The 13463-nt window shown below is 27.6% G+C and overlaps 1 protein-coding gene across 1 annotated transcript; it reads left to right on the top strand.

The window, feature by feature from the left end:
- Positions 1-9497: 9497 nt before the first annotated feature.
- On the top strand, positions 9498-12811 carry LOC145942593 (uncharacterized). The gene is made up of 4 exons (XM_083049464.1): positions 9498-9518; positions 10320-10502; positions 11481-11612; positions 12447-12811. The coding sequence occupies exons 1-4, from the start codon at positions 9498-9500 to the stop codon at positions 12744-12746; spliced, it is 636 nt and encodes a 211-aa protein (XP_082905590.1). The 3' UTR covers positions 12747-12811.
- The last annotated feature ends 652 nt before the right edge of the window (positions 12812-13463 follow it).

Below are 13463 nucleotides of genomic sequence, written 5' to 3'. Positions count from 1 at the left end.
TCAATAGGAACATTTAAAATAAAAATTCTTTATAATAATATTTTGTAACACATCTCTAATATATCTCTAATAAATTATCTATTATAATAATTAAACATATTATCTATAATATATTATGTTCTATTTTCTGAAACAAATTTAATATTGTCGATGTAATTCAATTTATTTATAAAATAGAGCATATGCAAAAGACTTTATAATTAAAAAGAATCAAGAGAACGGAAAGTTTAAAATAAGAAAAGTTTAAAATTAAAAAGAATCAAGGGAGAACGGAAAGTTTAAAATATTATTTTTAACTTTTTATCTCTTTGAGAGTTTCTCACTTTTATTTTGACCCACTTGCGATTGAAAGTAAGCATGGAAGAAGAGCTTGAGAGTATTAACCTGTCATAGTAATGTTTTATACTTGGATTCGAAGGATGTCAAACCCTATCGAACACGAAAAATCGATGTACGCAGATTCCGAATATATTTTGCATAAACTTATCCGGAAGCAATTGTTGGGTGGTCCCTTTTATGAGTGAAAACGAGATAATAAGATAACAAAAAAATTAAAATTTGTGACGATCCACTCTTTTTCTGTTTCTCTCTGGGCATGAAATTTCCATGTTCCTCTGCGATCTACTTATTCAATTATCTTCAATCTTTCCCGATTCGAGAATACGAAAACAAGCGGCATAAAGTCCATTTTAGACTATATAAAATTTGTATAATGAAATTGAAGAGTTTATTTTCACAAACTATCTTGTTGCAAATTTTCTTTTTACATATAGAAATTGTGTGTTATAAAGCTTTTCGTAGCTTTCCATAATTCTTTACAGTCTTTTTCATAATTTTGTATAACTCACAAACACACATATAGTATAATATATGTATTATATTACAATATAACATCTGAAAATTTAATTAATATTTAAGATTAATTAATTTGAAATAAATATGTAACCTAAAATTTAGATTAGAATTTAAATTATATTAAAATTTATTTATCATTAATATATTTTGCGCAGATATAATAATAAGTCTATTTTTCTACAATTAAGAATTTTTTATATTACACATCATACAAATGTTATATTTTAAATTATAGTAACTATAATTATTATTAAATTTTGTTTTCTAAAGAAACTGTAAGAAATTATGGATCGTGTAAAACGGGTTTGATCTGAAAGCTGAAAAAATAAGAAAGCATCTTATCAGGAAGATCATCCGGGAAGAATCGCAAATGGGATGCACCTGCGAAACAAAAATTCGTTACGCGCTAATCAATCGATTATCGGCGAGAGATTGGGCGTTTTTGGGACGTTTATATATCGGATAATTATATATTAATTTGAAGCATCAAAATATATATTGTTTCCGATAAATATTTTCACGCAATAAAGACAATTTCGGCATAAATCAAATTGTTCAATCAATATTTCTCATTTCATCAAGTTCACCAACAACAAACTACACTGCAAAAAAATATGTATAAAAATATGTATAAAAATATGTAAAATTACATAAATAATAAGTGTAAAATTGCACGACAAATAATGAAAATGTATATATATTTTACATGTAGTTTACATATTTTCTATGTAATTTTACATATTTTTTTACAGTGTAGTCTTCTTCATATGCGTGTCCTTTTGCATAAAGGAAGCAAATGTATGTTGTAAATTTTTTTTATCAGAAGAAATCTCTTGCAATGTTTTATGTTTCATAATAAAATCAGAAATTTCATGCAAAGAACTTGAATTTTGCATTCTAATTTTTAAAGATATTTACTGACATAACTTACTGATCTTTAGTTGCGATTAAAATATATTTTCGAAGTAATAAAGATATTTATACAAAATAATTTACACAAAAACTAATGAAAAAAAAAAACAAAATGAAAATGAGGCAGCTAAGAATTAAATTCCAGCATACTTGCATAATATGCGTACAAATTAATTCTATGTGACCAGGTCTTCTTGTACATAGTCGAGGACAGATGTGTTCCCTACAGATCAACCGAGTTACATCTTTTACGATCGAAGCTTGAATCAAACGTTAAATATCGCAACCTTGGCATCAACGATCGACTTGTCTCGGTCGAAACTCGTAATATTTTGATCGCATCCGGTCAAACTCGTTCGTAAAAAGAAGAAGAAAATGAAAAAATTATAGTAAGTCTAACTGATCAATCTTAACTCCTCGAGAAGAGAGTTGCACAATTGAATTTACTTATTCAAAGCTGTCTTAAATTTATTTCTTTCTAAAATACATATCTCACCATACTCTTAAGAAATAGAAATTATGTTTCTCATAAAGTTATAAAAAGCTTATAATAACTTATAATAACTAGAAATACTTTTTATTTTGTGTTTTTATTTTATTTTTATTATTTTATGTTTAATTTTGTTATCTCTTCGTTTTTTCAAAAATGTGGATTCCAGATGTTTTGGGAGAAAGTAAGTTCTTTAATTTATATATTTTGATAATAGAACAAATAAAAATAGAACAAATAAAAATAGAACAAATGACATTTAAAATAAATAAATATACGATAAATTAACAATTATATATATTAGTAATAGTTTTTTATCAATTAATAATTAAACGTAGTAATATATTTAATAATTTTATAAGTTAAAAAAACAAAAATATTAAAAAATATTAAATGTAAACTGTTACATAATCCGTTACTTTGGACTGATTGTGAGACTTCACACGTGTACACGTGTGAAAGTATCGGGAGGGATATGTAAATCGAGAAATCGCAATCAACTAGCACGGATCGGATCAACATAATGCATAATGAGGCCGCGAAAGAAGAAAACTGGGTTGTGCAAGGCGGGCACTTAGCGAGATACAACAAGACTTATCGTAAAGAAGACGCAAAGGCGATTATTTTTTTTAAAAGGCGACGTAAAACACGATGTAAGAAAGCGTCGAGCTAAAATTTCGTCGCCGGCTCTTTGTGAACGAAACAAGAGATTCCCGCGCGCGGACTTTCACTTTATGGAGTGCTTTTGTCTATGCACGTTGTTGATGCGCGTCGTGCAATGATGCGTTGATTTGCGAATGATACAACACTTTCGCGAAACACACCGAATAAATAAAGAATCAAAGATAAACGATAAAAATATTATTTTCGTTGCCTCTGCACATAATTAATTAATGATTTAACGATAATCGAAATGGATATCATCTCTTTTTGGTAATTTCCAAGAAAACTTTTATATAAAATATGAATGTATACCATTGTATAAATTATATATATTACACATTTTTTATATTAATTTAATAAAAATTTTAAAAATAATGCTTACAATTTGTATGTGTGAATTACTATTATTTATTAAATTTTGCAGACTAACTTGTGGTAGCTACTTTTACAAATTCTATAAAGCAACGTAACAGACAACATAATAAATTCTTTAATACAAGATTTTAACATATTTTTAATTATATATTATATAACATTAATTAATTATTATTAAATATATTCTCGATCATTATAAAGATGGTGCCATCTATGTAGATAACATCACATACGTTCGATTAATTCCGCCTGTACATGAATTTCTTGCGATACACTGCTGTACCAATATTGCGTGCTATTAGGAGAAACAATCTAAACTACAACTATATTATAAAATAATATATAAAAAAAATCTAGATATATATATTAAATATAACATATTTAAAAAATTTCAAAATTAAAAAGATATATAAAAATTGTTTTAAAAATTAAATCTCCTTTTTTATATAAATTAAATTTTCTTTTCCATTTATATCTAAACTATTACAATATCCTTGAAATATAAAATTATAATAATTCTAAATTAATAAGCAAGTTTATTAAGATTTTTATATGTTACTAGCACAACACAAGGGCGCACTACGCGCGCCCCATTCTTCAGTTTTATATTTAAAAAAATAATATGTCTAAAAAAATAATATTTTTTTGACAGAACCAGCTAATAACTGTCAGAAAATATTAATCGAGTTTAAAGTACCATAACATATTATTTAAAATATTATTATTTTAATTATTCTAACATATGACTATTTAAAAATTTAATTAGCAAATTGACGCTTTAATAAACTGATGCTTTTGAAAAATATATATAATATAAAAATGCGCCGCACAGGATCCGCGGCAACAAAGTATCGATATTTAATATTTTAAAAGGAGCCAAAAATTCATCGCCTGTATATTTCAATAATACATTGATTACAGAATCTTTTGGTACCAAGCAGACACCAGCGTACAAACTTTTTCATTTAATATACATAAAATAAGGATGCGCCGCATAGGGTCCGCGGCGACAAAATATCGATTTTTAATATTTTAAGGCGAGCCAAAAATTCATCGATTATACATTTTAATAGTACATTGATTACGGAATCTTTTGGTACCAAGCAGACACCAGCGTACAAACTTTTTCATTTAATATACATAAAATAAGGATGCGTCGCATAGGGTCCGCGGCGATAAAATATCGATTTTTAATATTTTATAAGGCGAGCCAAAAATTCATCGATTATACATTTCAATAGTACATTGTTTGCAGGAAATTTTGGTACGAAGCAGACACCAAGCGTACAAACTTTTTCATTTAATATACATAAAATAAGGATGCGCCGCATAGGGTCAGCGGCGACAAAGTATCAATTTTTAATATTTTAAGGCAAGCCAAAAATTTATCGTTTGTTTGTTTAGATAGTACATTGTTTGCAGAATATTTTGATACCAAGCAGACACCAGCGTACAAATTCTTTCATTGAATATATATAATTTATGTTTACGCAGATTAGGGTCCCTCCCCCGCCCCCCCCCCCCCCGGCAACAAAGTATCGATTTTTAATATTTTAAGGCGAGCCAAAAATTTATCGTTGATTAGCTGTCTCGATTTGTGTTGTGCCTTATACTCATAGCATCAAAAAGCTGTCATTGCGAGGGTTAGCAGTTTGACAGTTTGTCTAAAATAAAATTTAATAAAATAATAATACTTACTATAATATGTTTTAATACTTTAAATTTGATTAATATTTTTGACAGTTATCAGCTGATTTCTGTCAAAAAATATTAATCGCGGATAAAGTATTATAACATTATATTATACTTACAAAATATTATTATTTTAATTATAATAATATGTAAACAGGGTTGGGCAGATATGCATCTTAAAGTATCTGAGATACGTATTTAGATATGTATCTTATTTAAATACAGTATTTAAATACCGAATAATCAAGTATCTTGAATTTTGTAATTAATTATTTAATCTAAATGTATCTTGTATTTAAATGTATTTATTTAATTACATTATTATCCCACGTGTGCAAAAGGCGTTTATAAAATTTAATACTAGTCTATGTTCTTCTACGCTTCTGTAGAGAGACTGTTTTCTTTTACGGGATTTATACATTCGTCTACTCGTGATCTTCTATATCTGACAAAATGTTTGAAACATTGGTATTTTTAAAAGGCAATAAGAATTACCAAAGTTCTAGTTTGTAGTGATGATAAATAAATATTAAATTACTATAATATATGCTATTATATATAATATATAAATTATATAATATATGCTATTATATGTCTATATAATATTATTTTAATTATTATTATTTTATGAAGTTTAAAGTTAAAATAAATAAACTTATCTTTCAAAGTGCTGATTTTACTTTTGATTCTATTTTTATACAATTCTACTTTCAATATATAATCAGAAAATTTAAAGAATAATTGTATTTAAAAGTATTTATAAATGTATTTAAATATATGTCAAAACCAAAGTATTTAAATAGTATTTAAATATATATCAAAAAGTATCTTGTATCTTGTATTTAAATATTTTGTTTTGAAGTATCTGCCCAACCCTGTATGTAAATAATATAATATGGTATAATATATACTTATATTATACTTTGTCCGCGATTAATATTTTTTGACAGAAATCAGCTGATAACTGTCAAAAATATTAATCGAATTTAAAGTATCGTAACATATTATTTATGTTTATTATTTTCTAATTTTTATTACTCTTGGATAAAGCATTATTTTAATTTATTGATAATTAATTTATTTTAAAATCGTATCAGAATGATAAAATTTATTTTTAAAATAAAATATAAATTTACTTATTTCATCACAGTAATCCAACTTTAATGGAAATTTCTTGATAATATTTCTACGTTGTTATTTTTAATTTTGCAGTTTTTAAGAAATTATTAACTAGAGTATTTTAACTTGAGAATTAATCTTATTTTGAACTTTGAAATTTATTTGGAACTTTATACTCACGATACTCAAATGTGCAATTTGTGATGTATGCAATTCAAGTTAACGATCAGGAAAGATATTTTTTTAAAAGTAGGTTAAGCGCCATTAACTCTCTGCAAGTTATAATTTTTGATATAAAACTGGAATTTGCGGTTATACAGTGAGAGCCTCAATCAAACTGGAGATCATCGACCACACATAAATGTATGATACCAGCTTTTGAATTAAAACGCCATCACGCGAGCACTTTATATTGATTCAACTTTGTGGTAAACATGCATTAGTTTCCGAGTTATTTATTTAAAAAACAATATAACTTTCGCTAAATTTCTGCATGGTATTTAAAAATCCCCGCTGTCGTGAAAGTTTCCAGAGTCGAGATGTTTTGCATTTAAGTTTGTTAATCTATATTTAACTTATGGGTGTATGGTAAATGATTTGTAAAAATTGTACACATAGAAAGCTTTTATAAATAATGCATATTTTTTTATTTTAATTCTAATTTAAATAATTGTGATAATACAAAAATGTACATATTCTTTCATAATAATATAATATTTTCTTTTTTTAAATATAGAGAAGAAAGAAAAATATATTATTTATTATTGATATAAATATTATTTTATTTTTTTTGTATCTTTAAATTTTATTGGAAGTTTCAGCGTAATTTCATTTAGCCATTTACTATTGTTCAATTATGAACAATCGCTTTCGGGATCTTTGTAGCTTCAAGCGAGCTCTAACAATAAGTCAATCGAGACAGCGATAGTTTCGATTTGTACATTTTGCATTTTTATACTTTTCTCTGGCTTTGCTGAAAAAGCAAATTACGTAAAAATGGGGCTTTGTTCTGCGTGAACTATAAGTTAAGTGAAGGTAGGAAGTGCTTTATTGCACGCGCTCACTTCCGCATTCGCCTGCAAACTCTGATCTTATCACAATTTAAATTCTCGAATAATTGTTTTTTAATTTAATAATTATTTTACGTAATTAAATTATACATACTTACATATATACAATACATACACAATATAAAATAGAATAATATACTTTTATTTCTTAATTTTTGGTATTTTTTTACAAATAATTATATAAATAATTAAAAAACTAATTTAATTATTAAATTGTTTAATTAATAATCTTTGTTCTGCGTGAACTATAAGTTAAGTGAAGGTAGGAAGTGCTTTATTGCACGCGCTCACTTCCGCATTCGCCTGCAAACTCTGATCTTATCACAATTTAAATTCTCGAATAATTGTTTTTTAATTTAATAATTATTTTACGTAATTAAATTATACATACTTACATATATACAATACATACACAATATAAAATAGAATAATATACTTTTATTTCTTAATTTTTGGTATTTTTTTACAAATAATTATATAAATAATTAAAAAACTAATTTAATTATTAAATTGTTTAATTAATCATTTATGCAAAGAGAGAGAAAGAGAATAGTTTAAAAATAAAAAAGTTATAAAAGTTAAATTCTAAACTCTCTCTGTCGTATAATTTTATTTGTAAGATTGTAAAGTTAATAATTATAATTTATTTAAGTTTATAATAATATTGAAACAATAATTATGCGATTTAACCGATAATTATGCGAATAGAATGTTAAAAAACAAAAACTAGTTCGGTACAAAAGCAAAAGTAAAATTATCTGCACTACCTTTCTTTCTCCTCTCACTTTCAATGAAAGTGGGTAAATCTATCCGCCAAGATAATTAATAATAATAACATATTAATTGAAAAATCAGAAACATTATGGCTGCAATTAGCTTTGTATGTTATAGATGCGCACGTTTGCGTTTGCCTTTAAATCGCTTATGTAAAAAAATTCGAAGATTGATATTAATTCAGCAGCTAAAACTAAGATTTTTAGAAATTATATTTATATTTATATTTTTTATAATTATATAATAGAATATTAATTTTTGAACTAATATATAGATGTATATATATGTATAATTATTATAATATTTATAATTATTATTAAATATATAAATAAAAATTATTAAATTAATATAATTAAATAATTTTATAATAATAAGTATTAAATTATTAGAATTAAATAAATATTGTAAAAGCAACAATAATCGCATTGAAAATGCTACAAGCATATAATCTGAAGGTAAAACATAAATAAAATTAAATTAAATGACATTGTAAAAATACATATTAAATAAATTAATAAAATAAGTTCTATATGAAAAAATACCGGAAAATATTCTAAAGCTATGGATTCTTTACAAGATTATCCATCATTATAATGAATTTGAATTAATATTATCGTCATGATTGGTTGATAATGAACTTGCGCGTTCTCTTGCGGAACAAATGCATTCTTACGTATCTACAGTGAACGTCGAACTGAAACAAAATGATCAAGCAGATTGCAGGTCCTCTTACTTTGTGAGTTGCTGCTTTGTGATCGCCGTCTTTCGATAGCCCCTTCACTCTCTTCTTCATATCACACGTTTCGTTTTTCAATTGCATGTAATTCGCATATTATTTATGTATATGTATAACATCGGAAATTAAAATGTGAGTTATGTCTCAAAATTACTAATTTCTAATGCTGGTGTTTCCTTGCCTTTTCATATTTTATCAAACAAAAAACTACGCGATCACTATATACTTATAAATAACTATAAATTTCTACAATATTTTTAAGATATTTTCTTATATAATATGCAATTATTATAAGAATTTATCTAATTTTAACTTATATTTATATGTAATTTATAATATACTATATTGCTTAATATATTATAATAATGAAAAGTTTTTATTTATTAATTATTATAGATTGGAAATATATAAATATCTTTAATTCATCTAGTTTTAAGATATGTATTATCGGTCTTTTTGCCAAGATGTGCTTCTTCGTGATTGCGTGCAATTCGTGTTGAAGAGAGAAAGACACACATACAGACACCTTTTACCTATATCTTTTCTTTCCATTACGCCTATCAGGTTCCTTGGGTCGTTGAACCCGCTTAGTAGTGCGAGAGGACTAATCACAAAAAGAGCAGAAGATGGAGAGTAGAGACGAGATGGAAGGCGAAAGAGATCGGCTGGTCGAGAAGAGAGCGAGCAAGTGCTTTCTTCGTGAACTAACCCACCTGGTGAAGGTCCTCGTATATAAGCCACTCTATAGACGATCCTATAATAGTCAGTGCGACTTGATCAATTTTCAAACATCATCCAGAGAATCACAGAGATGACAATCGCATTACGAGCTGTAAGTTTCTTCTTCAAATGCAGTTGGAAATTTCAAGATTATCGGAAAGATTTCAAGACTACACGACTATGATTTCTTTCAGAACGAAATCAGCGAGTTTGTGACAAACGTGCTCGATCGAGTGTTATCAAGGTCTCTCGCAACTTGACAGAAACTGCTTGAATTTATGACGGTGTAAAAATATAGAAATGTTCATGATCATAAATTGTGATTAAAATTTATCTCGGTGAATTAATGATTGATCCTAAATACAGATAAAATTTGTGGTTTTTTTAAATAAATGATTGAAAACAATTAAAACAATTATTTAGAAAAATTTGTTGCTAAAATTTAATTATTTAAAGAACAAAATATTTGTTCTTAATTAATTTTAAATATTTAAAATATCATTATTTTATTATATTTTATAAAAACTCGTATATTAAAAATTGAAAAAATATAATTAAATTAAATTTGAAAATAATGTATTATGAATCTAATTTATCTCTCTCTCTTTTTCTTATTGCTATAATATATTTATTCAAACAACATAAAAATTAATAATTCTTTAAAAGCTAGGAAATACAGGAGTTACTATATCTTTGTATATTATATTACTAATTGCTATTATATTCTATTATTTATTCAAGCTATGTAAAAAAATCAATAATTGTGTTGAATTTTGATTGAAATTTAACATTTATTTAAATATTGAATTAAATCTTTTTTGCTAGTAATCGCAGTCATTTCACACAGATGTGTCAAATTGTTCGTTTTTTGTCAAGTTCGTTACACTCTTACAACGATGTTACATCTTTGCAGTTTTTATTCGTTCTGGCGACAGCAGCGGTCACGGCTGGGCCCTTGCATTATGAAGGCCACGGTCTTGGACCAGATGAGCCCAAGCTCATCTCGCAATCGGTACATCTGCGCGAATTGCCAACCAAGGTGATCAAGATCACCAAGACAGTGGCTATCAAGGTCCCCGTGCCGTATCCCGTTAAGGTGAGTAGTCTTTTGGGAAAATGACAACTCGAAACTGAGTCATCTATCGACACGACAATTTAAACTTTACAAGTCTTTCTTAACAAGAGTTTAATTTCGTTATTTCACAAAATTAAACACGGAAATTATTAATCTATCTTATTTAAATGCAGTTATTTGAAAAAATAATAATGTACAAATATAAATTTTTGAAACTTATATATTTAAACACTAAGAATATAAAGGCTCGATATATATCAAATATAAAATCGGTAATAGATAGGCTATTCGAGCCGTACGCGAATGTCGGTGCGTCGATACCAACGAAAATTAATTTTTATATATATCGAGCCTTTATATTCTTAGTGTTTAATTCACGCCGGCTGAAAAAGGCGTTATTTACAAATAGTTATTTATCAAGGCAGAGAAAAATATAGAGTCGAAGGGTCTGAATAGCTCAGATGGTGAGAGCAGTCGCCCGGCAAGCGAAAGGTCTCGGGTTCGATTTCCGATTCAGCGACTTTCGGATCTATATTTTTCTCGCCTATAATTCTGTAGGGGGGTTAGAGGGGATCTTTAGAATTAAAAATCTCGAATTGAGATTATTCCGTAATAAAGTCTTGGCGGTGTACCAAGCAAAATGTGTGCCCCGTGCACAATTAGTTATTTCCAACGAAAAATTAATTTTCGTTGGTATCGACGCACCGACATCCGCGTACGGCTCGAATAGCCTATCTATTACCGATCTTATATATTTATTTTCATAAATATATATTTATATATTTATTTTTCATCGTATTGAGATTATTCACGGATAATAATATGAATATACATATATACGATAATTTTTATTATCTTAATATTGGAATGCACGAGAGAAAAGAAGTATCGCGAGATATTTTGTATTGTTTTTATAAATCTCAATGCATAAATGCAAATAGATGCATTTATCTCTCGCATAAATGATAGGTTGTAGTCTCTTTCTCCGTTATTATTTAGGTCCCTCATCACATCCCGTTTCCAGTGCCTGTGAAACATCCTGTGGCGGTTCCGGTGCCGCAAATAGTGAAAGTACCACAACATGTGCCGATACCGGTGGAGAAGCCGGTCCCGGTGGAGCTGCATCAGCAGGTATTAATAAAGGAATCTCTCAATAATTTTATTTTTTAAAATATCTCAGGGGACTACTACGCAACTCGTTGGGTTAATTATATATTTCTGTTACATTAAAATTCCAATATACGGAGAAGTCCTTGGAGATATATATAAATTCTGTAGAATTTATTTTTTAAATAATTATTTTATTATATTTATGCTGTGAAAATTATTTTCACTTGTTATTGTTTTGTTGTCTCTTAAGAGACAAGAGAAATCGATAATGATAATTATGGTACTGCAATTTCAATAAACAGTATAATGCCTATATTTTATACGCGCTCTTTTAGTTGCTGAGGAAAAAAAAGATTTATTTTAAATTCTACAGAATTTATTTTTTAAATAATTATTTTATTATATTTATGCTATGAAAATTATGGCTTTTCACACATAACAATTGTTATTGTTTTGTTATCTCTCTAAGAGACAAGAGAAATCGACGATGATAATTATGACTTTCTGGTACTGCCATTTCAATAAATAGTAATGCGTATATTTTATACGCGCTCTTTTAGTTGCTGAGGAAAAAAAAGATTTATTTTAAATTCTGCAGAATTTATTTTTTAAATAATTATTTTATTATATTTATGCTGTGAAAATTATAGCTTCTCACACATAACAATTGTTATTGTTTTGTTGTCTCTTAAGAGACAAGAGAAATCAATGATGATAATTATAACTTTCTGATATTACAATTTCAATAAACAGTATAATGCGTGTATTTTATACGCGCCCTTTTAGTTGCTGAGGAAAAAAAAAGATTTATTCTAGAATTATAAGTAAAAACGATTGACTTAATTCTCAATGTAGGTGCCGTTCGTGATATCTAAACCAGTGCCCGTGCCACATCCGGTCCCGGTGCCGCATCCGGTCGCTCTGACCAAACCAGTCTTCATCGCGGTGCCGAAGGTGATCACGATCCCGCAATCGACTCACAACGAAGGGGGTGTCGGAGCTGATGCTGAAGACAATCATGCCGACCACGAGACGGTCAACTATAGCTCCTATGCTGACAATGTTCAAGGTCACGGAGTGGTCCACGATCAGCAAAACGGCAATCAAGTCCATTTCCAGCCTTCCCAGCCCGACTACTCGGCGGCGAATCATTAACTTTCGAAATGCGACAGGTCGGCTGATTATGGCGGTATAGGCCTCTGTTGAAAGGCTGAAAGGAAAAGTACATACATCAAGAAGCAAATCATTGCATATGATATGCGCGAGCTGATCACTTTGAAAGTTTAAGTCAGATGTTTTTCAATTAAGAAAAAAATACGAGTACTTGAGATATTTAATGATAATGGTTTCTTTTAAAAACTTAATTTATTCCATTTTCAAAATAAATGGCCAGATACGAAGCGTTTTCTAAGGTATGACGAAAAGACACGAGTGTCACTTTAATAAACTTTATTTAAAAGAAAACAAAAGAGCGATAAAAAATTTGATAAGGAATTTATATCATTTTTAAATCTGCACAGATTTATAAAATACTAATTACAATTCCGCGATCATGATCTTAATTATAAAAATTTTGAATTTTTAGATTTATTTGGTAACAATTGGAAAATATCACATTAAAATAATTATATCTAGATGCAATTTGTTAACTATAAATGACTAATGCTAATGACGACTATAATTGACAATAGTTTCTGTAACACATAGAAAGATTTTTAAATCATAACTTGTAGAGTCATAAAGTCTAAAATTTCTTGAAAACTTTGCGACTGGATCTTTGCCTTAACTTTTTTTACTAACTTAACTTTTTTTACTATATATATTCACTGGTCGAATTAAAGGATAATAAGGATAGTTTCAGAAAAACAAATG

This window comes from Prenolepis imparis, unplaced genomic scaffold (genome assembly GCF_030444845.1).
Source record: "Prenolepis imparis isolate NDT839.2.m4 unplaced genomic scaffold, iyPreImpa1.0 SCAF_1, whole genome shotgun sequence".
Lineage (NCBI taxonomy): Eukaryota > Metazoa > Arthropoda > Insecta > Hymenoptera > Formicidae > Prenolepis > Prenolepis imparis.
Note: the sequence above shows the minus strand (reverse complement) of the source record. Positions and strands in the feature narration are given on the sequence as shown.

What these genes read in the sequence shown, in the direction of transcription:
- LOC145942593 (XM_083049464.1), top strand. Translation starts at nt 9,498, where the DNA reads ATGACAATCGCATTACGAGCT. An exon ending in TGACAATCGCATTACGAGCT is followed by an intron (nt 9,519 to 10,319) that starts GTAAGTTTCTTC and finishes ACATCTTTGCAG; the next exon opens with TTTTTATTCGTTCTGGCGAC. An exon ending in CGGTGGAGCTGCATCAGCAG is followed by an intron (nt 11,613 to 12,446) that starts GTATTAATAAAG and finishes TTCTCAATGTAG; the next exon opens with GTGCCGTTCGTGATATCTAA.